Source organism: Muscardinus avellanarius, assembly GCF_963383645.1.
Source record: "Muscardinus avellanarius genome assembly, chromosome: 15".
Classification (NCBI taxonomy): domain Eukaryota; kingdom Metazoa; phylum Chordata; class Mammalia; order Rodentia; family Gliridae; genus Muscardinus; species Muscardinus avellanarius.
In genome coordinates this window covers 87,595,869-87,620,229 of record NC_137801.1, presented here as the reverse complement: position 1 = coordinate 87,620,229, position 24,361 = coordinate 87,595,869, and the positions used below count along the sequence as shown (strand labels likewise).

The window sequence follows — 24,361 nt, the reverse complement described above, 5'->3', positions numbered from 1 at the left end:
CTCTAAAGAAGGACAAAATTATGTCCTTTGCAAGAACATAGATGGAAGGAGAAAACATGCTAAACGAGGGCAGTCTGTTTCAGAAAGTCAAGGGTCTACGTTTTCTCTCGTATGTGGAACCTAGAGAAAAAGAGGCAACAAGCGGGACTTCAGATAAAGAGGAGGGAGACCAAGAGAAAGAAAGGTGGGAGGAGAAGCCGGGGCAGCAGGCACGCTGGTGATCCAGCGTTCGGGAGGCTGAGACCGGAGGATCGCGGTTCGCGGCCAGCCTCAGCTACTTAGTGAGGCCCTCTGCAACTCAGTGAGACCCGGTTTCAAAAAGTAAAGAATAATAAATAGGGCAGGGGGTGTAGCTCGGAGGTAAAATATCCCTCGGTTCCATCCCCAGAACTGAAAAAAAAAAAGAAAGAAAAGATGTTGCGATGTGGCCATCCAAATGAGATCTGTCTGTTGTGTGTGAGGGGCCGTGGATTAACAGGATTGGCCAAAAGATTAAAGGGAAATATGGCGCTCCATATTTCTGTTCCTGAGATGCCAGTACTCTACTGCTGGCATCAGATGATTTTTGTGTGTTTATGGTACTGGGGATGAACCCAGGGGCATTTCACCTCCGAGCTACACCCCCAGCCCTATTAATAGTATTTAGTTTTACTTACAAACAGGGTCTCCTTAGGTTGATGAGAGTCTCACTACTTGCTGAGGTTGTCCTTAAACCTGCGATCCTCCTGTCGCAGCCTCCCAAGTACTAGGATTACAAGCATTGCCATCACACCGGGCTTTGAGCCTCAGATGATTTAAATTCGGGTCACTTTCGCCTAATGACCCTGGATCAATCCCAAGATACAAAAACCACAGTGAATGCCAATTAAAATGTGGTGAGATCAGAGAGCAGACGACGACAGAGGGCTGGGTGGCGCCAGGCCCTGCCGCTGTGCCTGGAGCTGATTCTCTCTGTGTCGCTATCAGGTACGACATCATGTTCTCTTGCTGGACTGCTGACCCCCTGGACCGACCCACCTTTTCGGTGTTGCGGCTACAGCTGGAAAAGCTCTTAGAGAGCTTGCCCGAGGTTCAGGACAAAGCAGACGTCATCTACATCAACACCCAGCTGCTGGAGAGCGGCGAGGGCCCGGCCGAGGGGCCACCGCTGGCTCGGCTGGACATGGACATCGATCCGGACTCCATCATTGCGTCCTGCAGCCCGCGGGCTGCGGTCAGCGTGGTCACGGCGGAAGTGCACGAGGGCAGACCCGAGGAGGAGAGGTACATCCTCAACGGGGGCAGCGAGGAGTGGGACGCCCTGGCTTCTGCCCCTCCTGCGGCTACGGACACGGCCGGGAAGAATGGGGTTTCACCGGAGGACAGACTTGTGAGGAATGGGGTCTCCTGGTCCCACCACAGCACTCTGCCCTCGGGGAGCCCGACGCCAGATGAGCTCCTGTTTGCCGATGACTCCTCGAGAGACTCAGAAGTCCTGGTGTGAGGCGGGCTGAGCGGAGATGTGCTAGAGCAGCGTGAATTCTCCTGAGATAGGAGGGTCCGATGGTGCAGAACGTTTGGGGTATTTGTGTTCCTTGCCAGGTCAACTCCGTGGCCCCAAAGCACCCGGTGAATGTTGTCAAGCAAGTCTTCATTAAAAATACGTAACAGCCGGGCTTGGAGGCGCATGCCTGTAATCCCGGGACTTGGAGGCTGAGACAGGAGGATCGCAAGTTTGAGACCAGCCTCAGCAACACAGCAAGGCCCTGTTTCAAAATAATAATAATTTTTAATAAATAAATAAATAAAGGGCTGCGGTGTGTTGCTGGGAGGTAGAATGCCCCTGAGTTCAATGTCTAGTACCAAAGTACAATAAAATGCATAATAGGGATGGGCATGGTGGTACATACCTGTAATCCCAGCCACTGAGAGGCTGAGACAGAAGAATTGTAAGTTTAAGGCCAGCTTGGACGATTTAGCAAAACTGTGTTTCAAAATAAAGTATTTTTTTTTTAAAGGCTGGGGATGTATTTCAGTGGAAGAATGCCCGAGTTCACTCCCCGGTAACACACACGCACACATACATCAGGCCGAGTGGCCCGACCAGTAATCCCAGTACTCAAGAGGCTAACACAGGAGGGTCACAAGTTTGAGACTAGGCCACACAACTTAGCAAGACCCTACCTTAGAATAAAAAATGAACAGGGATGGAGCTGAGTTCAGTGGTAGAATGCCCCTGGGTTCAATTCCCAGTACCACCATTGCAATAAACACAGAATGGGCCTGTGGGGTAGTGCAGTGTAGAGCATGTGCTTAGCATGCACGGGGCCCTGGCTTCTATCCCCAGCACCACAAAAAAATAAGAATACATAATATATATTTATTTAAAGAGAATATATATATATATATGTATATGGTGAGAGACAAGGATATATTTTAATAAGAGATGACTTATTTTGCTGATATTGAAGGTCTTAAAATGTAAGCTTCGGCCATTTCTCAAGGATAACATCTATTCAAAGTTGTTTTCGAAAGTTCTTTTCTATGACGATTAGATGTACAAATATTTGTAAAATGAAATGCCATGTTTGACTTCGAATCTGGGCTTCATGAGAAATCTAGTGTGCCTATGTAAATGTGTTTGATAAGAGCGATTTGTTCAAAATGAAAATTTTTATAGCTGATTCATTTTCCGATATGACTTGTTAATAAAATATGAATGAGGAAGGACGCGTGGAGCTTGCCCCAGATTTGAGAAGACTGGTCGCGGCAGCCACGGTGCGTCTGCAAAGAGATTCCCCGCATGGCTCGCTCTCGCCGCAGCCTTTCTAACCATTGCTTTCTAGAAATATGGAAAAGCCAGCTGGGCGTGGTGGTGCCAACTAGAATCCAGTACTTGGGAGACTGAGCAAGGAGGATCACAGGCTCAAGGCCAGATTCAGAAACTTAGTGAGACACCCAGCAAATTAATAAGACCCTATTTCAAAACAAAGAAGAGCTGGAGGTATAGTTCAAAGGTAGAGCATCCCTGGGTTTAATCCTCAACGCCAAAAAATAAGAAAGGTGGGAAAACCACCCCAAGAGTCCAGGCATGGGGGGTAAAAACCATAAAGCTCTGATAAATACAATCTGATTGGGAAGATATGAAGTAGGCGAGGATTGTCAGGTGAAGCACTTCCTGGCTGGGGGTAGAGCTTGCAGGAAGCAGAAGAGGAACAGGCATGAGCTGCAGAGCTCAGTGCCCCCGAGTGCTCAGGCCAGCTCTGCTGCGCCCTAACAGCTGCCACTGGCTCGTGTTCCCCGAACTCTCTGTGAACTATTCCACTGAATCGGTGTATCCATACCGTGGGCATCAGTGCCATCGCCGCGCCTGGACCAGGACACTGAGGTGTTGAGTGACTGAGAACCTCCTGATGGCTCATATCCAGGCAGTAGTAGGGCAGGAATTTAGAACATTGGATCACGCATCTAGTTGGGTCGGCTTTGCGTCACTACAACAAAACACCAGAGGCAGAAAACCTATGAAGATAAAAGGTTTCTTTCACCCACAATGTGGAGATTCAGATCCAAGATTGGGCGGCCCGTTGGTTGGGCCTCTGATGAAGATGGCAGAAGCACATGTTGGAGCCAGTGCTGACATCTCCAGCCAGGAAACAGGGAGAGAGGGCGGGCTGAAGTCCCACAGTCCCATGTGGACACTCCCCCAGTGACACAAGGCCCGCCTCCCACAGGTTCCGCCACCCCTCAGTAGCGCCAGCCTGAGGCCCAGGCTCTATCACATGAGCACTTAGGGACACTGATTCCAATCATAGTGGTGTAACTGAATCCCAGTACCTGCCTCGATTTGCCAAATCAAGGACTTGAGACGAGCCTTGGGAAGAAGGAAAAATAAATTTACTGATTTGCTAGCAAAACAGAGAAACTGGTGAACTTAAGAGTTCAGAACCAAATCCTGGATTCTCTCTAAGCAAAGGAATCAAGTCCCTTGAAAGAGTTCGCTCTTCAGGGCCCCGCGGGCTTGTCAGAAGAGACGCCATCATGTCTAAGGCCCCTGGAGTTGGTTCTTTCTCAGACTCACAGGCACCAGGTGCCAGGTCTTCACTTCTTTAGTCAGTAACTTGCTAAGAGCCTGTTGCTTGTTAACAGGGGAAAGAGAGGGAGAGGAGGCAAAATGTCAGCTCTGAAGCAGGACATCTGTTGCAGCCAGTGTTGGAATCCAGCTGCCCTTACAGTAGGAATGTATTCTGGAGCCTCTCCGCCTTTCTATTTTACTTAATAAGCACATAGTTGTCACTTACGATGTGCCAGGCACTGGCACAGGCATTTACTCTTCATAACAACCCTGCCAGGCAGCTCTTCCATTCCCCTGGCTCCACGGATGGGCAGGCTGAGGTGGAAGGGGCCAACTAACCATAGGCGGCAGACTGGCACAGCTGAAGAGCTGCCCTCGGGGTGGCTGGGCAGGCCCGGGGCCACGGGCATCCTCAGAACTGTCTGCTCCCCGCTGCCGAGCTGGTGCACCCTCCTGAGTAGGCGTCAGCATCTACACAGAATCCAGGGATGACGCCCAGCTCCTGGCCCCAGCTGCCAATCCAAGCATCCAGTCTCCAAGGTGCGCCTGCTTCTCTGTTACTGTGAAATAATCCACGCGGAAAACGTCCAGAGGGTTTGAAAGGAATCTATGTTGTTATATAAAAAAAATGCCACATTAAGCCGGGCGTGGTGGCGCACGCTTGTAATCCCCGCGCTTGGGAGGCGGAGACAGGAGGATCGCGCAGGTTCGAAGCCAGCCGCGCGCGCTGGCTTAGGAGACCCTGTTTCCAAATAAAAATGTAAAATAGGTCTGGGAGTGTAGCCCGGAGGTAGAAGGGCTTCCAGGAACCCCAGTACCACCACACACATACAAAAAAAAAAAAAAAAGCCACATTACATTTTATCAGTGAAGGGAGGGGGAGGAACACTGGTAGGTGCTCTAAAGGTGACTTACACTGCTGTGTACTTAGAGGCTATGGCAGGAGGGTCTCAGGTGTGAGGCCAGTCATAGCAACTTGGCAAGAACCTTAGTGACTTAGGAAGATCTTATTTCCAAGTAAAAAATATAAAGGGCTGGGGTAGCGCTCTCTGAGTTCAAGCCCCAGTACTAAGATTGATTAACTAATTCATTACATCGACCTGAGCACTGTGGATCTACGGGGCTCTTCTTGGCCACATTTGCATGTTTAAAATTTTGGAAAGAATTCATTTCCAGACCATCCTGTACTATCTTCTTAGCATCAGCCGAAAATAGCTTTTCCTATTCCGTGTCGTATCACTCGAATAACTTTTTTAAGTGGCTCTTATGGGCAAAAGTGGGAGGAAGAAATCAGGAAGAAACAAGCGGGGTCATTGTCCTCAGCTGAGCTGGGACGGGGCTGGCCAGGTCAAGAGGACAAAGAAATAAACAAATTCCAGAGAGACTCATGGGCTGCTGGTTGACCCTCACTCTGCCCGATGAGATCTCTCCTTCCTCCCTCCCTCCCTCTCTCTCCCTTTCTCCCATTCTTCCTTTCCTTCTTACTCTCCTCCTTTCTTTTTTCTTCCTTATTCTCTCTCTCTCTTTCCTTCTTTCTCTTTTTCCTTTCGTTTTTGCTTTTCTTTCTTTCTTCTTTTTTTTTTTTTTGTGGTACTGGGGGTGGAACCCAGAGGCTTTCTACCTCCGGGCTATACTCCCAGACCTTTTTTATATTTTATTTGGAAACAGGGTCTCACTAAATTGCTGAGAGCCTCACTAAGTAGCTGGGGCTGGCTTCGAACCCGCGCGATCCTCCTGTCTCAGCCTCCCAAGCGCGGGGATTACAAGTCTGTGCCACCTACCAGCTCTTTTTTGCTTTTCTTAGTGGGAGGATAAGCAAGAACCAAAGCAACTCCTTTAAAAATCAAAGTTCTGCCCCGAGAGCAGGGCCACGTGGCCGGAGGCAGGGGCTGGACGGGGTCCATGCTGCCAGGTCTCCTTGGACAGTGCTGGGCACATCAAGTGGCTTCCTCAGCCCAAGTGCCCTCAAGCGTACAGTAGGGAAAACAAGACCTTCTCTCACGTGCTGCGCAGGGTCTTGGGAGAGTTGCCTACTTGCTGGAGGGTTTTCCCCTTTAGAGGCATTGTACCTGCTGCAGCACAAACCCTCCAACCTTGGTCCTACCACAAATCTTCTCCCTGTGTTATCCAAACACAGCATCGACTCACTCCACGATAAAACTAAGAAAGGCTCAGTGGCAGAGAGTGTGGGAGGCCCTGAGTTCAAGTCTCAGCACCAAAAATAAATGAATTCATTTAAAAGAGAGAGAGAGAGAAACCAGGTGTGGTAGCACATGGCTGTAACTTCAGTACTTGGGAGGCTGAAACAGGAGGATTGGTTTGAGGCCGGCTGTAGCAACCTAGCAAGACCCTCCACAGCTTAGTGAGAGCCTGTTTCAAAATAAAAGAGAGCCGAGCAAGGTGGTGCACACTTGTAATCCCAGCATTCAGGAGGCTGAGACCAGAGGAACGCGGTTCACGGACAAGCCTCACCTACTTAGTGAGGCCCTCCGTAAATTAGTGAGACCCTGTTTCAAAATGAAGAATAAAAATAGGGCAAGGGGTGTAGCATGGAGGTCGAATGCCCCTGGGTTCCATTCCCAGACCTGCAAAAAGTAAAAAATAAAAATTTAAAGGGGTTGGGGATATTACTTGGAGGTAAAATGCCCCTAAATTCAATCCCTACTACCACAGAGAAAGTGTTTGACCGTGGCCAGCGATGGACCCAGCTGGAGGAGCTCAGAATGAAGGCCAATGTCCTCATCTTTTGCCTCCCACGGCTACTGAGCTCAGGAACCACGATGTCCTTCCTGTCCACGGGTCTGATCCTGGGTTTAGTTACCACACGTCCCTTGGTGTGCCTCCCATGTGTGGATTGTGACAAGAAGTGCGGACTTTATCAGTTGGGCGTGGGGACACAAAGTGTGTCACGCTGTCATCCTGCAAGGGGACAGTCTCCTCCTCCAGGTCCCACATTTAGGAATGGGCCAAACCACGTGCTTAACTTATAGACTGGACTGAGCCCGACCTTGCTCACGGTGTTAAGACTGCTGTGACCTCTGGCCAATGCAGGTCTGCTGAGTCGATGGGAAAATGGCAGACCCCAAAATAAACCAGCTGCAATAGCAACTTAACTTCTCTAGTTACTTTCGGTGATAAATGGGAAAACAGGAAGTTTTGTTTTCTTTAGTGAATATTTTAGTAATACACGATGTTTCTGTATTTTTATTTTCTCTCTCTCCTTTAAAGCCCTAACAGCTGCAAAACTACCATTCTACTTAACTTTACAAAGCATGTGTCAATATTTGTTTTCATTTAAAGTAATGGTTATTTCTAGAAACTATAGTCCACAGAACAGTACTTCAGAATATTTTCATGTACAGTATCTTTTATTAAAATGAGATTCCAGAGCCGGGCGTGGTGGCGCACGCTTGTAATCCCAGTACTTGGGATGTTGAGACAGGAGGATCATGGGTTCGTGGCCAGCCTCAGCTACTTAGTGAGGCCCTTTGCAATTAAGTGAGACTCTGCTTCAAAATAAAGAATAAAAATAGGGATGCAGATATAGCTCAGAGATAGAATACTCCTGGGTTCAATCTCCAATACACACAAAAAAAAAATTTAAAAGAGAGAAAGAAGAAAATGCCAAGCCAGACCCACTCGCCTCTCCCAGTCTTTGCACTGAACTTGGGGCTGGGCGCTTCTTCAATACTCTTCAAGGCTGGGCGAGTTCAGTGTCTTCTCAGGTCTTTGCTGAGCTTGCATTTTGCCTGTAGGTCTGTGGTCACCTTGCAGTTTTTTATTGTTGTTGTTTTGCTTTCCCAGTACTGAGAATTGAAGTCAGAGGCATTCTACCTCTGAGCTACAAGCCCAATCCTGTTTTACTTTTTATTTTGAAGCAGGGTCTCACTAAGTTGCTGAGGCTGGCTGCGAACCTATGATCCTCCTGTTTCAGCCTCCCAAGTACTGGGATTGCCGGCGCGCATCATTGCTCCAGGCTAGCTTGCAGTGTTTTTGAGCGGCGCCCACCACTTTTCCTGCCTGAGTTCTGAGTTAGGGAAAATGGAGGTGCACCTGTATCAGCCCCCGGCACACATAATAGATTTTTACATTCCTATAAATATTCTTGAGCTCTGCTCCAGGACATAGTTACTTGGAAAGTGTGAGAAATTCAAGCCCTGTTTACCCTAGAGTAGATTATCCCTCCTGCTGAGGCAGGGCCCTTTTCCGCATTCTGCCCCATGGCCTGTGGAGTGAGCAGGACTTTGGCTGGTGAGAGCGGGCACTCTTCCCAGCTCCTCCGGGTACTATTCCCCTTTATTCTTTTCCTGACTTTTCCGCCTCGCAGATGCTCAGTGCTCCCATATCTATGAGTCCCACATCCATGGATTCAACCAACCAGAGGTGGGAAATATTCAGAAAGAAAAAACTGCATCTGTACTGAATATGAACTGAATTTTTTTCTTGGCATCAGCCCCTAGACTATGCGGCATAGCAACTGTTTATAGAGATGCGTTTGTGTCGGGTATATAAATCATGTGGAGACTCTATATATGCAGGAGGAGATGTGTAGGTTATACACAAAGACTAGGGGCTTGAACACCCCAGATTTGGGTATTTGAGAGATCCTGGAAGCAATCCCTTACGTATACTAAGGACAAAGTGTGATTGTCGTTTCTGGCTCGCTTTTTGCTGAAGATATTTTTTATCCTTTTGGTACTGGGGATTGAACCCAGGAGAATTTTACCTCTGAGCTACACCCTTAGCCCTTTTTATTTATTTATTCTGAAACAGGTCTTGATAAGTTGCCGAGGCTGACCTTGACCCTGTGATTCTCCTGTCTCAGCCTCCCAAATACTAGGATTACAGGCGTGGGCCATCTCACCCAGCTTATCGTGGGCATTTTCAAACTTATAGGCAGAAGAGTTGTGTGGCTGCACATGTGTCTACCTCCAGGCTTTCAAAATGATCAACTCAGCCGGGCAGAGTAGCACAGGCCTGTAATACCAGCAGCTACTCTGGAGACTGAGGCAGGAGGATCACAAGTTCAAGGCCAGCCCGGGCAACTTAGTGACACCCTGCGCAGCTCAGTGGGAGAGCACTTGTGTTGCATGAGCACGGCCCTGGGCTCCATCCCCAGTATCACAAAATAAATTTTTCAAGATTAATGTAATGTCAGTCGTGTGTGTGTGTGTGTGTGTGTGTGTGTGTGTGTGTGTGTGTGTTCCTCACTTCTCTCCCTCTTGGATCCCTTTGCAGCAAGTTCCAGGTGTCACATGAGCTCCCCCTGTGAGGTGCATTTGTGCAGGGCCCTCAGTCCCCGCCTGTGCTCCAGGCCCTGACAGTGCCGCCCTCATCGTCCACGTCCCCACGGTCACGTGTGCTCACTGTCTGTGTTAGCTGCGACACTGGGCGGCCCGCACCACAGGAGTTTATTCCTTTACGTTCTAGAATCCAAGATGACAGTGTTGGCCAGGCTGCTTCCTCCTGGTGGCCTCTCTCCTTGGCTAGTAGAGGGCCGGCTTTTCCTTCTGTCCACACAGGGTCCTCTTCCAGTGTGTGTGTGCATATAATCTACTCTTTCAGGGACTGCTTCTAATAAAGGAAATCTCTAAAAAATAAGGCTTAAAAAAATAACCAGCGGAGCCCAGTGATGCATGCCTGTGATTCCAGACACTGAACCCGGAGGGCCGTAGGTTTCAGCCCCGTGCACGGTAACTTTAGTGAGACCCTGTTTCAAAAGAAAAAGAAGATACCTGAGCATGGTGACACACACTTGTAATCCCAGTACTTGGGAAGCTGAGACAGGGGGGTCACAGGTTCAAGGCCAGCCGTAGCAACTTAGTGAGGCCCTCAGCAACTGAGCAAGACTTTGTTTCTAAACAATAAAATAGGTCTGGGGGTGTGGAGGGGAAGGACTTGGGGGTGAACAAAAGGAAGATGGGAGCCTGTGTCCATTTTCCTCAATTTTTCTGGGGACGTAACAGTTCGTGAGGCACATATAGTGACCCGACTGAAATCAGTAGCTGAAACCAGATGAAAAGACCTTCAGGGGATAAGTGGGTTCATACCAAACTTAAGCAGCCTGCGAGTGCCACCTGCTGCTGAGAGTTGGCTACTGATCTACAAATGATTCAGTGCTCCCGAAAAAAATGTTTTTCTTCCTTTTTTCTCTTTTTGGTACTGGAGATTGAACCCATTCTACCTACACGCTACCTCTACAGTCCTCCCTCCTTTTTTTTATTTTATTGTTTCACTTTTAATGAGGATCTTGAGCGGCGCGGTGGCGCACACTTGTAATCCCGGTACTTGGGAGGCTGAGACAGGAGGATCGCAGATTCGCAGTCAGCCTCAGCTACTTAGTGAGGCTCTCTGCAACTCAGTGAGACCCTGTTTCAAAATAAGGATTACAAAATAGGGTTGGAGGTGTGTCTCAGAGGTAGAATGCCCCTGGGATCCGTGCCCAGTTCTGTAAAAAAAATAATAATAATAAATAAAAATAAAAATAAAACACATTCAAACCTACCACTCATTCCCACTGTTAACTTATCCTTAACGTTTATACAGTTAGCTCACCCTAACTCTTCCTTCAAAGCTCAACTTAAATGTCATCTTTTGTCTGTGTCTGACACCTCACCTACTTCCTAAATCTCAGGTACATGTTCCTTTGTGATCTAGTGATGTGGGTATTCTCACGAACACAGATGGACTGAATGTACTGCTTACGTGGAAGGGCACGCGAGCACATGTAACCTCTAGTATACAGCAGGTCTTCAATAATAGACCAACAAGGATCGGGTAAGGCAGTGAGGACTTCCTGGCTAGAAATGGACGGTTTTTAAGTTTTTGTCTTTGGGTTTTTTTTTTTTTGTTTTGTTTTGTTTTTTTTTTTTTGCGGTACTGTGGATGGAGCCCAGGGGCATTCTACCTCAGAGATACACCTCCAGCCCTATTTTGGATTCATTATTTTGAAACGGTCTCACTGAGTTGCAAAAGGCCTCACTAAGTAGCTGAGGCTGGCAGCAAACCGCGATCCTCCTGTCTCAGCCTCCTGAATACTAGGATTACAAGCGTGCGCCACCACGCCCGGCTGGATCCTGTTTTACATAAATGACAATTATTAATCCAGGACCAGCTCTCTTCCACAGAAGATATGTACTCGGTTTTCACAAAAAATGCCAGGCAAGGTGAACAGTAAACAAATCCGAGCCCTGCTATCTCTGAGCTTTCAAACAGGCAACTTTTTCTGAAAATTCGCTCACAACATAGCTCCTTGAGTTCAACTGGGCCTGGCCTCAAAGCGCTTTCTATGATTTTATTTACTTGTAACACTGGAGATTGAACCCGGGGGCATTATACCTCCAAGCTACACCTCCAGCCCTATTTTGTTCTGGAAGAAGGCCTCGCTAAATTGCTGAAGAGGGTCTAGAACCCGCGATCATCTTGTCTTTGCTTCTCTAGGATGGGATTACAGAGGTGCCCATCACGCTCAGTATTCTCCATGAATTTAAGAGTGGTTTCCCCAGATTGACAGGTTAGGATACAAGGGACCGTGCAAAGCGTGCAGGAAATGCTGCCGCACTCCAGCCATCCACACAGCCCTCCCTGACCGTCGGACTCTGGGAGCGCAGCGCGGTTCCTCCGGCGGGCTCCACTTCCCCTCCACGTCGCGATCCCGCCCCACGCGAGGCCCCGCCTCTCTGCAGGCCCCGCCCACGCGCACACCTCCACGTTGCAGGTCCGCCCTCCCGCTGATCCCGCCCCTTCTCTGCGTTGCGACTTCCGTCTTTCCTCTCTGGCCCCGCCCAAGGCCAGTCCTTTAGGCCCCGCCCCACCTCACATTGTGACTCCGCCCCGCTCTGGCCCTACTTATGGTTAGCCCTCCAGGCCCCGCCTCACAATCCCGCCTCCCCGCCTTGGCCCCGCCCACGGCCAGCCTTCGAGCCCCGCCTCGCACAGTAAACCCGCCTTGTCCTCCAGGCCTCGCCCCTAATGTCGACCCCGCCCAGCCCCGCCCTCCAGGCTCCGCCCCGCTCCCTCCCCGGCCAATCCCAGCTCTCCAGGCCCCGCCCCTCCCCCCGTCCCGGCCAATCCCAGCCCTGGCCAATCCCAGCTCTCCAGGCCCCGCCCCTCCCCCGTCCCGGCCAATCCCAGCTCTCCAGGCTCCGCCCCCTCCCCGCCCTCCAGGCTCCGCCCCGCCCCGCCCCGGCCAATCCCAGCCCTCCGGGCCCCGCCCCCGCCCTGGCGATCCCAGCTGTTCAGGCCCCGCCCCCAGCGCCGGCCCGCCCCGCCCCCGCCCGCCTCCCGTCCGCGGCCGGCTCTCCCTCGCCGGCGGGCGGAGCTGCGCAGGCGCGCGGGCGCGCGGGAGCGCCGGCCGCGTCAAGATGGCCGCCCGCCTGGTCGCGCTCTGCCTGCTGAGCTGCGCGCCGGCGGCCGTGGGCGCCGTCCCCGAGCTCGGGCTCTGGACGCAGACGGTGGACCACGTAAGTGGCCTCGGCCTGCGCGCGCCCGGCGGTCCCGGGGCCTGAGCCCGCCGCGGGCGCCACGCTGTGTCCGCCGGCCTCTGCCCCCGCGGGGCCGGGCCGGGCCGGCTCCCTCCGCCGGCCGCGCTGCTCCAGGCTCGGTCCCAGCTCGGGAGCGGGCGGGGCGGCGTCTGTCATTAAGCAGCAAGCACTGAAAGGTCAGGCCGGAGGTTGGGTGGCGGGAACCTCCTCGCCGGGCCCTCGGAGGACTCGGCGCCCTGTAGTCGGCGGAGATGGTCGGGAGGAAAGCCCGGGTGGAGTTATGGAAAGTCTAGCAGAAGACAGACAGGAAGTCGGGAGAGAGACACTATCGCCTTTTCCCCGGGTCAGATGACTCACTCGGCTCTCTTTGGGTCGAGTGTTTTCCCCATGCATCAGAATGATGTCCCCGTTCTAAAGATATCATTTTTATTCATTTATTTTTTGCAGTACTGGAGATGGAACCCCAGGCATTCTACCTCCAAGCTACACCCCCAGCCCTATTTTTTCTTTGAAACAGGGATTCACCGAGTTGCAGAGGGCCTAAGTAGCTGAGGCTGTCTGCAAGCCGCGATCTTTTTGTCTCAGCCTCCCAGATTCTGATATTACAAGCGTGGCCACCACGCCCGGCTGACATTTTTATTTTTATTTCCTCAATCGAAAAGAGATTTAACTTCTTACAGTGCCAAAGTTACACAGAGGAACAGATGTGGGTACCTCCCTGCACCGTCGGGCTCAGTACAGCCATTTCTTCCGGGATTCATTTGATTGTGCACATCTCTACTATTGAATTTCTCTGAATAGTAAAAAGCGGAATTTACGAGCATGGTGGTGCATACTGGTGGTCTTGGGAGGCTGAGACAGGAGGATCGAAAATTGGAGGACAACCTCAGCAACTTAGACTGTCAGCAATTTAACAAGACCCTGTTTCCAAATGAAAAGAAAATAGGGCTGGAGTTGTGGCCTGGAGGTTGAATACCCTTGGGTTTAATCTCCAGTTTAAAAAAAAAAAGAAAGTGCAGTTCGACTTCCTGCTTCTGTAGAGAATGTGCTAAGTAAATGATAAACTAAGAATAAAAGTTTAAGCCGGGCGTGGTGGCGCACGCCTGTAATCCCTGCGCTTGGCAGGCTGACTCGGGAGGATGGCACAGGTGCAAAACCAGCCTCAGCTACTTAGTGAGACCCTGGTTCCAAATAAAATATAAAATAGGTCTGGGAGTATAGCTCAGAGGTAGAAAGCTTCTGGGTGGCACCCCCCAAAATAAAATAAAAGCTTAAAAGCTAAACTAAGAATCAGCTCCATGCTGACTGTGGGTTTATTTGGTCATATCTGTAAAGATCTTTGCCATGTGTACTTTGGAGGGTAAGAATCCAAGGGGGTGAATGACTTTGCTGCATGGAGAAGAGAAGTTTCTTAGGCACCGCATGGTTTAGTCAAGCTGCCTGGCAGTGGTCTGTGAAGCCCTCCTTTGCAGAAAGCGGGCTGATTATTTTCCCCTTATGGAATGGTCAGAACGTGCCCTTCAAAACAGAAGAGAGGATGGGGATTGCTTTGATCCGAGCTGGAAATCCACCAGGAAATGATTCTTTGGGCTGTAAAGTTCTATCAGGTAGCTCACATGCACCCGCTGTCCGCCATACAGTAGGCCACTCGTTGCTGTTGCCTAGATGGCTTTAGACACAGCCCTTCTCCTAAGAGGCTTGCACACAGTAGGGACGACAGATTGACAGATTGAGAGGAAGAGCCCGGCTGGGGAGTGTTTGTGCGCAGGCTTGGGCTGGGACCAGCTCTGTGAGCATAGCATTCAGGGAGCCCTAGGGTCCTGAGGAAGGAGGGAGAGTGTGCGGTGCTGCTGGAGGGCCGGCAGCCCTCGACCGGGGTCTGCAGGGGTGGGGTCTGTGCAGTCACAGTCGAGAGCCGTAACAGCTCGGGGAGGAAGACCACCATTTATTCACTTTCAAACCAAGAGAGCAGCACCAAAGGAGCAGATTGTGCAGTGTGTCTGAGCAGCACTGGCTGTGTGGGGACCAAGCCGCTGGCCCCAGACCGCCCTGACGGGGACACCCACTGGCCCCAGCTCGGGGGCAAGAGTTAAGCAAGTCATCTGTATGAGCAGACAGTATCCTAAAAAGATAGTCACGCTGCTCAGACAGAGTGTGGGGGTTTGAGCTTTGTACTTTTTTTTTTTTTTTTTTTTTTGGTGTTACTGGGGGTGGAACCCAGGGGCTTTTCTACCTCCAGGCTATACTCCCAGACCTATTTTATATTTATTTGGAAACAGGGTCTCCCTAAGTTGCTGAGATCTTCACTGAGTAGCTGAGGCTGGCTTTGAACCTGTGCGATCTCCTGTCTCCGCCTCCCCAGCGCGGGGATTAAGCGTGGCCGCCACGCCCGCCCGGGTGAGCTCTGTACTTAGGATAAAGTTATCCTTAAAGAGTAGAGAAAAAAGATTTAACAAGATCTTTTTATGTTTTGGTTTTTTTTTAATTTTAGAAATCAGGACCTTTGATATTTAGAAAAACGATGTTTAACTCTACTGACATCAAGTTTTCTGGTAAGTGTAATAAAATAATGCTAATGTAAATACCATCTATATTACACATACAGTGATTTCCATGTACGTTTGTATAACATATAGGAAGTACTCAAATGTTTTTATTCAGTTCAAACATCTTAGAGTCGTTTCAGTCCAGACTTGGTTATTTGCAAGAGTGGATTATTGTAATCTTTCAGAAAATGAATATAAATTATTCTATAAAAATTCAGATTAAAGTCTAATAAAGTAGGCTTTAAGCCGGGCATGGTGGCGCATGCCTACAATCCCAGGAGGTCGAGACAGAAGGAGTGTGGGTTTGAGGCCAGCCTCAGCAACTTAGTGAGACCCTGTTTTGAAATAAAAAATGAAAAGGCCGGGGATATAGCGTGGAGGAGTGCCCCTGAGTTCAGTCCCCAGTACTACACACACACAAACAGTGGGCTTCAGCAAAAATGTTTGTTTTCTATGAAATTTGACTGAGTCCCAGATATTAAAATTAGATAAAATTCTTTTGGTAATCATTATAAACTCTTAATCCCCTGAAAATTGTCTAAACATACATGATATCGTAGTATGAATTTAAAATCCGTGGACACTGTTTGCGTTTTGGGGCTTCTGGAAGTGAAAATCCTTGTTAGATAGGTGCTGTTTTTTCTTGGTACCAATATCAGTGGTTTGCAGTATCTGATGGGCTGCCAGTGGGTTCTCTTCACTGGGCTAATGCCCTTGCTGTGCAGTATCTCAGCCAACACTGGGCGGAGCGCACAGCTCCCGGGCATCAAGCCAAGCCCCCTGCCCCACCCGCCCCGTCACCTGCTGGGGGCAGTTCTGCAAGCGTGGGTCTTTACTGGGGGAAGTCAGGCCGGCAGAGGTGGTTCAGAGCAGCTCTGATCTCAGATCAGCCGAGCGATGAGAGCACGTCAATGGGAAATGGAAGTCCTGGGTGGGCGAGGAAGAATTTTGGCATCTGTTTGCTCTAATGAATTCATGTCTCAGAGTCTAGACAAACAGGCTTTAAAACAACCTCAGGCTAAAGCTGACCAAAAGTCATATGGGGGGGAAATAAGGCAGACCACTGAAACACAATTTGCCTTTAAAAAGTTGTAATAAAACATACACTCAGCCTGAGAGTAGACTTCACAGTGGAGACAGCGGTGTTAACTCTAAAGCTGGAGCAGAAGGGCTGGCGAGATCCGACGTGCCCACCCACCATGGGGAGAGGGCTCCTGGAGCGCGGCTGCGGCCTGGTGTGCCTGCGGGCTGGAGGGAGGCCACGGCCTCCTTGCCGCCGGGCGCATCGTCTCACAGTCCCTGGCCACGCCAGGAAAGCAGGCGGCCTCTGGTTCCTGTGCTTCCGCTGACAGCGCTCGGCATCAAGGTGCCGGCGGAGCCAGCGCCAAGAGTCTCCATGTGGCTCGCCATATTGACAGAATAAAAGACACTCGCCAGCTCTTGATCTCAGTATATCCAGAAAAGCACCTGAAGCAGCTCGGCGCGCGTTCATGAAGAACGGTCTCGGGAGAGTAGGAATGGAGGGGCGTCTCAGCCTGACCAAGGGCGTCCATGAAGAACATCCAGAGACGGCCTCAGGCCGCCGCCTCTTCACATGAACGTGTGAATCCCAGCACCGGCTGTCCTAAGAGGCGCATGGAAATACAAAGGACCAGGAGTAGCCAGAGCCAGTTTGAAGAACAGCCTGCAGGGTGTCTGCCCCCGTGACTTCGGAACTCCCCTGCGGCTGAAGGGCCGCGGCGGTGCGGCCTGGCACACAGGAGATGTGGAGGGCGCGAGACCCTGCAGGGCGGAGGGCGGGCGGGCTCGTCAGCAGCTGGCACGGCCGGGCGTCCTGTGGACGAGCGGTCTCAGCCCTGCTCTCAGATGCCCGGCCTCCCGGCGTCTCCATCACACCCCTCGACGTCCCCCGGCTCGCCAGGCCCCGTGACTTGGGCTTTTCTTCGTCTCTGCGGTCTGTGCTTCGTTTTGGATGCGTGGTCTGCTGTGTCCCCAAACCCCGGCTTCCACCTGTCCTGTTTCTCTCCTCGGTGTCCCGTGCCTTCCCGGCATCCTCCAGCGCGTGAGCTTGTCTGTCTGCACGCACCTGTCTGCTCGTGTGGCCCTCTGTGTCGTGTGGACGGACGCGAGCAGGGCTTCCGTGCGAAGTCCCCGCATTGTGTAGGGTTTGGTTTCGATGGTGGAGATCGTGAGTTCCATGCCCGTGAGTGCCGGGTGAGCTTGGAGCCTTTTAGCAGCTTTGTTTAAGCAGATTCTTGTGGGTCGGTTTAAGCCTTTCTAGTTTTGTTTTAAAGTTCACTTTATTAGAGTTGACTTTACTCCAGGACTAACTTAGCACCCTTCTAAGGTATGGGTCCTGTGCGTGTGTGTGCGGTGTGTGTGCGCGCGTACGTGGGTGTGACTGAGGATTGAACCTTAGGGGCATTCTGCCTTCAAGCTACACCTCCAGCCCTTTTTAAATGTTTTGTTTAAAAAAATTTAAAAAGATGCACCACCGAGCTGCATCTTCAAACCACTTTGTGTTTTAAATTTTGAGGCAGGGTCTCGGTAATTTGCCCAGGCTGGCCTTGAACTTCCAGTCCTCCTGCCTCCACCTCCTGAGTCATTAGAATTACAGGAGCGCCACTGCGCCTGCTGCTTTCCTAACTTTAGACTTAGCACCCTTCGGTCTGTGTGGTCCTGTCGCCCAGCTTCATGATGTTCAGAACGAAGGCCGGGCTCCTCGGCCACAGTTGCCCTCTCGTGAGTTCCTCGCTTCTGCTCCAGCGCCGGCTCCCCTGGTGCTCTGCAGACCGTCCTCAGAGGCACGCTCACGCCGCCCGGCCGGCTTGGCGCCGCCCTCTGCACCGCGGTCTGCGTCTGCTCCGTGCCAGCCGGCGCCGGGCCGTCTCCCGCTCTCCTGGACGGCGCTGGGTGCCTGCCCAGAGCTCTGGACGCCCTCTCCTCAGCCTCCGGGTCTGTTGACAGTGCTTGTTCAGTTACGCACGGTGAGGCTGGCCAGTCACAAAGCGAAGGGTTGTTTGCTTTCTCCCGTGTGGGGACACTAGGGGGAAGGCAGCCTGCAGGTGGAGGCGGCGGCAGTGGGGAGATCTGCTGGGGAGCGCCTCCCTCGATGCTGCGCACCTGGGAAATGACGGAGCCGGCCTCGGACCGTGCAGGGGAGTCAGGGACAGCTCCCCTGGGCTGTGCATCCGCGTCACTGAACGACGACGACGGGAGAGGCCAGTGCACCGGTTACAGTAAATCTAAAGGAAGAAAGCACCTGTCCAGTTGGTGACTCTCCCTCCCCACAAGCTCCTACATCAAGAACGGGAATGCCTCCTCTTCCCATGGGCCCCTCCTGGACACGAGGACAGGGCGCCGTCACTCAGCGTTTCACTGACTGAGGGCGCAGCCGCAGACGGCGGCTAGGATGCTGCTAACGGGGCTGTCGGTTGATCCTAACATGGGTTACAGTGAAGAGCGTTACAGCAACCTCGGGTTAGCGCTAATAATGAATTCATCTGGCTCATTTCACAGTGACTTTTTAGAGAAATTAGTATTTGACAAATGGCTACATTAAAGTAGCCTCTTTAAAATTGTATTCTCAAAGTCTTAATACTAGACTATATGCTTTTTTTGTTTTTGTTTTTGGTGGTACTAGGGGTGGAACCCAGGGGCTTTCTACCTCCGGGCTACACTCCCAGACCTATTTTATACTTTATTTGGAAACAGGGTGTCACTAAGTTGCTGAGAGCCTCACTGAGTAGCTGAGGCTGGCTTCGAACCTGTGCGATCTCCTGTCTCAGCCCCCCAAGTTTGGTTTACAAGCGTGGCCACCGCACCAGCTAGACCATGTGTTATTAATGTAACCTAAGACCTCCTGTTTTGACACAGTCAAGTCCTTCAGTTGTCCCGGACCCGTGAAGTTCACCCTGGAGTGGCATCTGAAATATCACACCTGTCACAACGAATATTCTGAGCTGGAAGTAAGTAAAACACGAGTCCTTAGTGTATGTGAAGCTGTGAAGGGAAAACTAAAAGACCTGGGCCCCTCGAGGAGGCCGCTACAAACAGCTCGCAGTTCTTGAAGTACGCTGGGTTAAACTGGAGACTTAGGCAGTGAGTGTGTGTGTGTGTGTGTGTGTGTGTGTGTGTGTGTGTTATGTATATAGTGATATCTCTCTTTTTAAGCCTAGAAATATTCTGCCCCCGATGTCCACCCCCAGCCCTTTGTATTTTTTTTTATTTTTTGTTATATTTGTGTGTGTGTGTGTGTGTGTGTGTGTGTGTGTGTGTGTGTGTGGTATTGGGAGTAGAACCCAGGAGCTTTTCTACCCCCTGGGCTATACTCCCAGACCTATTTTTTATACTTTATTTGGAAACAGGGTCTCACTAAGTTGCTGAGAGCCTCACTAAGTAGCTGAGCCTGGCTTTGAACTTGTGCGATCCTCCTGTCTCAGCGCGGGGATTACAAGCGTGCACCATCACGCCCCACTGATTTTTAATTTTGAAACAGTCTCGCTAAGTTGCTTGGCCTTGATCATTGCTGAGTCTGGCCTTGACTCTCACAAGTACTGAGACGACAGGTGTGCGCCCAGCTAAGGTAGGTACTTCCTGGAGAAACCTCTGTTTCTTCGCATCTTATGAAAAATGACTATAAAATGTTAAGATTGGCGCAGTTATCCTAACATTGTACTTAGAACTTTATTCTCTTTGGAATGTTTCATTACTGCATATTTCCAAATACTCCAAGCTGAATGAACTCTTGGTATTATTTAGATATTAAGTTGTATTTATCTTCTAGGGAAAGAAGTGTGGAAATAAATTATAACTTAGATGTTTTCCTTGGGTAGGAAATGTCCCAAAAGCACGAACTTCGTGTCGATGAAGACTTTTGTGGTTACTTCAAGAATGTCGATTGTTGGACAACAAAGAATGAGAACGTGGATTGTAACAGCGACTTACAGGTGTTCCCCTCGCTGGCTGTGAGTGTTCCCCTCGCCATCTTAAAAGAGAGTTTTGTTCATAAGAAATACAGGTGTCACCTTAAATGTTTTATCGGTATTCATTTATTTATTTATTTGCGGTGCTGGGGATGGAACCCAGGGGCATTCTCTCTCTGAGCTACACCCCCAGCCCTATTTTTTATTCTTTATTTTGAAACCGAGTCTCACTGAGTTGCAGAGGGCCTCACTAAGTAGCTGAGGCTGGCCACGAACCACAATCCTCCTGTCTCAGCCTCCCGAATGCTGGGATGACAAGCTGCGCCACCACGCCCGGCTTATCAGTATTTTGATAATGAAAAGTGCTTGTTTCATTCTGTGGATACTTGTGTGGTGTGTGAGAGCGTTCATTTCCTTGTGCCGTCCTTCCAAGGCTCTTTGGCACTCTGCCGGCTCCAGTTCCCTCCTCCTCTCCTCTCCACTGTAGTCCCCGCAGCCAGCCGGGGCCCCGCCTCCAGGTCCCTAATTTCAGTGACCCTGCGCCCTTGCCAGAGGCTCCACTTCAAGGGCACCTCTTACAGTGTCGTGTAAAGGTGCCGTGAATATACGGAAATGTACACGCAAGTGTACACGATGACGAATTTCCAAAACCTGGGCACACAGGATGGAGACCCAGGTCAAGTACAGGATATTTTTGTTCCTAGAACCACCTGTCATTTTTTTATTTTTTGTTTTTTCAAATGTTTAAGCCGGGCGTGGTGGCGCACGCTTGTCATCCCTTTGTTGGGAGGCTGAGACAGGATCAGCTGGCTCAAGAGACCCTGTTTCCAAATAAAATATAAAATAGGTCTGAGAGTGTAGCCTGGAAGTAGAAAGCCCTTGGGTTCCTTCCCCAGTACCACCAAAAAAAAAAAAAAAAAAAAAGGTCTGGAGTTGAAGCTCAGAGGCAGAATGCCCCTGCATTCAATTCCCAGTACTGCAAAAAATAATCATAAATTTAAAAAGATATTTAAAATTTTTTTTCTTTAAATTTTTTATACGCCTGTCATTTTGATGCTTTCCACCAGCAGGAATCCCTATCCAGCAGTAACCACATTATGGAGAAAGTAATTTGTAAAAAGCAGAATTTTGTCAGTCACATTCAGAGCACAGTTTGTTCTCTGACGTTCAGATTTCAAGTCTTTATTTTCTTGTAATATATTTTTCTTACTTCTGGAAATGCTTCTGGGGACCGGGACGTAGCACGGTGGTACCAAGCCCGGGGTTCACTCCCCAGCCCCAATTAGAGAAATGCAACAGTATAAAATGGAATTGTTTTACTCTTTTTTTTTCCAGAATAAAGAACGAATAAGAAGTATCAGAAACACTTCAAACCAGGAAGAATCCATGGTAAATAATTTTATTTGGTTTGAAATCAAATGTGCAACAATTATAGTAAGACTGAAAAAAAATACGCATAGATCCTTGGAGAGTGGTGTCATCAAAACTGGAGTGGAAAAAGAACTATTTAGAACAGTATTTTTTCCCATGTGTATAAGTTTTACATATTCCGTTTCTATCTGTTAAAAAATCTCTTTAAAGTTTTAATTTAAGATAAAATTCTGTGCCTCTTTTATTTACTTTTTTTGCAGTGCTGGGGATTCTACATCCAAGCTATACCCCCAGCCCTGGTGTTTGTTTGTTTGTTTTTGTTTGGTGGTACTGGGGTTCCTAGAAACCCTTCTACCTCCTGGCTATACTCCCAGACATCTATTTTTTTATATTTTTATTTGGAAACAGGGTCTCGTAAGCCAGAGAGGCTGGCTTTGAACCTGGGCGATCCTCCTGTCTCCGCCTCCCCAGCGCGGGGATGACCAGCATGCCCACCACGCCCGGCCGCCCCCATGGTTTTTAAAACCACCATCGTCCCAGACATAAAGGGGTAGAGGAAGAAAAAGATTCTTCTTTCTCTTCATTTTATAGGCTCCCACATATTACTATTGTTCGTGGGATTTTTTTTGGGGGGGTAACAGGATTTGACCCAGTGGCATTCTACTTCCATGCTAACTCCTACCCCTGTTTTATTGTTTTTGTTTTGTTTTGTGGTACTGGAGATGGAACCCAGGGGCATTCTACCTCTGAACTATACCCTCAATCCTATTTTTATTCTTTATTTTGAAACAGTGTCTCACTGAGTTGCAAAGGGCCTAAGTAGCTGAGGCTGGCCGGGAATGTGATCCTCCTGTCTCAGCCTCCTGAATGCTGGGATTACAAGTGTGCACCACCACACCTGGCTTTTATTGTTTATTTTGAAACAGACTCTCACTAGGTTGCTGAGGCTGTCCTTGAACCTGTGATCCTCCTGTATCAGCTTCCCAAGTACTGGGATTATAGTTCACTGAGTTTGCCCATATATATATATATATATATATATATATATATATATATATATATATATATATGGGCAAAACCAGGTGTGGTGGTACATGCTTGTCAACCCAGCATTTGGGAGGCTGAGACCGGAGGCTCACGGTTCACGGCCAGCCTCAGCTACTTAGTGAGGCTCTTTGCAACTCAGTGAGACCCTGTTTCAAAATAAGGTATAGAAAATCTGGCTGGGGGTGTCGCTAAGAGGTAGAAGGGCCCTGGGTTCCATCCCCAGACCCCCCCCCAAAAAAAAAATGGGGCAGCACACGTCCTTTCCTGCCTCCATCCCATCTCTCTGGTTTATCTGTACTTTTTTAAATGTAACCCAGTTCAGTTATGAAAAGCTGTTTTAAAATATAGTGGACAATCGTATAATAATATCATATGTGGCAGTTGGTTAAGAATAACAGGATGGATTTCTTCCCGCTTTCCAGGGTGTTGTCGCCAGGACACAGAGAGATGGGTTCCACATCTTTATTGTTTCTATTAAAACGGAAAAAACAGACGTCAGCTGGAATCTGAATGGTACGCTGTATCTGCATGTGATTTCCTTGCTGGCTTCCAGTTCTATAGTCCATATTTTCACTGATCTGAATCTATATTCTTTGTTAGAAACATAGCCTTTTAAAGCCGGGCGTGGTGGCGCACGCTTGTAATCCCCGCGCTTGGGAGGCTGAGACAGGAGGATCGCGCAGGTTCAAAGCCAGCCTCAGCTACTTAGTGAGGCTCTCAGCAACTTAGTGAGACCCTGTTTCCAAGTAAAATATTTAAAAAAAAAAAAACAGCCTTTTAGTCAGACATGGTTTGGTTAGTCACATGTATTTGAGGATTTAAGTAGCTGTATATTTATTTATTTATTTATTTATTTATTTATTTATTATTTATTTTGCAGTACTGGGGATAGAACCCAGGGACATCCTACCTCTGGGCGACACCACCATCCCTATATGTTATTCTTTATTTTGAAGCAGGGTTTCACTGAGTGGCAAAGGGCCTCACTAAGTGGCTGAGATTGGCTTCGAACCTACACAATCCTCCTGTCTCAGCCTCCCCAGTGCTGGGATTACAAGCATATGCCACCACTCCCGGCTTATTTTGCGGATTTAAATGTTATGCTTATCAGCGCTAATATATTGAAAATTTGATTTTTTTTTTAATTTTGTTAACTGAGCCGGGCGTGGTGGCGCACGCTTGTAATCCCAGCATTCGGAAAGCTGAGACCAGAGGATCGCGGTTCGCAGCCAGCCTCAGCTACTTAGTGAGGCCCTCTGCAACTCAGTGAGACCCGGTGTCAAAGAATAAAAAATAGGGCAGGGGGGTAGCTCAGAGGTCGAATGCCCCTGGGTTCCATCCCCAGACCCGCAAAAAAAAAAAAAAAAAAAAAATTTGTTAACTGAAGAAATCTTTATAAAATTTTTTGGCAGATAATTATATATTTTTAAGATAATTTTTAAAATTTCAAATTTCATGATGGTATATAAAATTCTCTACCCTTTCAGATTTACTTTTTTTTGTATTGGGGAATAAGCTCGCAGGCATCTAGCTGAGCTGCACCCCAGCCCTGCTTTGTTTTTTATTTTGAAATGGTCTTACTACATTACTGAGGCTGGCCTCTAACCTGTGATCTTCCTATCTCAGCCTCCTGAGTGTTGAGATTATAGGCATACACCACCATGTTTGGCTCTAAAAAAAAATATTTTTTTTGCAGGGGGCAGTGCTGGGAATGGAGTCCAGGGGCATTCTGCCTCTGCCTATTTTTTATTCTTTGTTTTGAAACACTGTCTCACTAAGTTGCAGAGGGCCTCACTAATTGCTGTGGCTGGCCAAGAACCCGTGATCCTCCTGCCTCACCTCCCAAGTGCTGGGATTTCAGGCGTGCGCCACACGCCAGGCTCAGCCCCGCTTCTTAACACCGCCAGTGGGAATTCAGTTTCAGCATGTGGACATTCA

General features: G+C 49.3%; 2 protein-coding genes across 2 annotated transcripts in view; both read left to right on the top strand.

Annotated features, from left to right (window-relative positions):
• Nucleotides 1–1,483, top strand: part of MERTK (MER proto-oncogene, tyrosine kinase) — a gene marked incomplete at both ends in the record, with an annotated part of 83,704 nt that extends 82,221 nt beyond the window's left edge. The window contains one exon of the mRNA XM_080711446.1: nucleotides 967–1,483. Within this exon, the coding sequence (XP_080567572.1) occupies nucleotides 967–1,483 (517 nt within the window). The remainder of the gene's footprint in view (nucleotides 1–966) is intronic.
• Nucleotides 1,484–1,542: 59 nt separating this feature from the next.
• The window catches only part of TMEM87B (transmembrane protein 87B), a gene marked incomplete at both ends in the record, with an annotated part of 41,769 nt that continues 18,950 nt past the window's right edge, over nucleotides 1,543–24,361 (top strand). Inside the window, 9 exons of the mRNA XM_080711445.1 lie at nucleotides 1,543–1,643; nucleotides 3,260–3,324; nucleotides 4,513–4,591; nucleotides 12,306–12,513; nucleotides 15,026–15,086; nucleotides 18,957–19,048; nucleotides 19,916–20,047; nucleotides 21,341–21,394; nucleotides 22,846–22,936. Of these exons, the coding sequence (XP_080567571.1) occupies nucleotides 1,543–1,643; nucleotides 3,260–3,324; nucleotides 4,513–4,591; nucleotides 12,306–12,513; nucleotides 15,026–15,086; nucleotides 18,957–19,048; nucleotides 19,916–20,047; nucleotides 21,341–21,394; nucleotides 22,846–22,936 (883 nt within the window). The remainder of the gene's footprint in view (nucleotides 1,644–3,259; nucleotides 3,325–4,512; nucleotides 4,592–12,305; nucleotides 12,514–15,025; nucleotides 15,087–18,956; nucleotides 19,049–19,915; nucleotides 20,048–21,340; nucleotides 21,395–22,845; nucleotides 22,937–24,361) is intronic.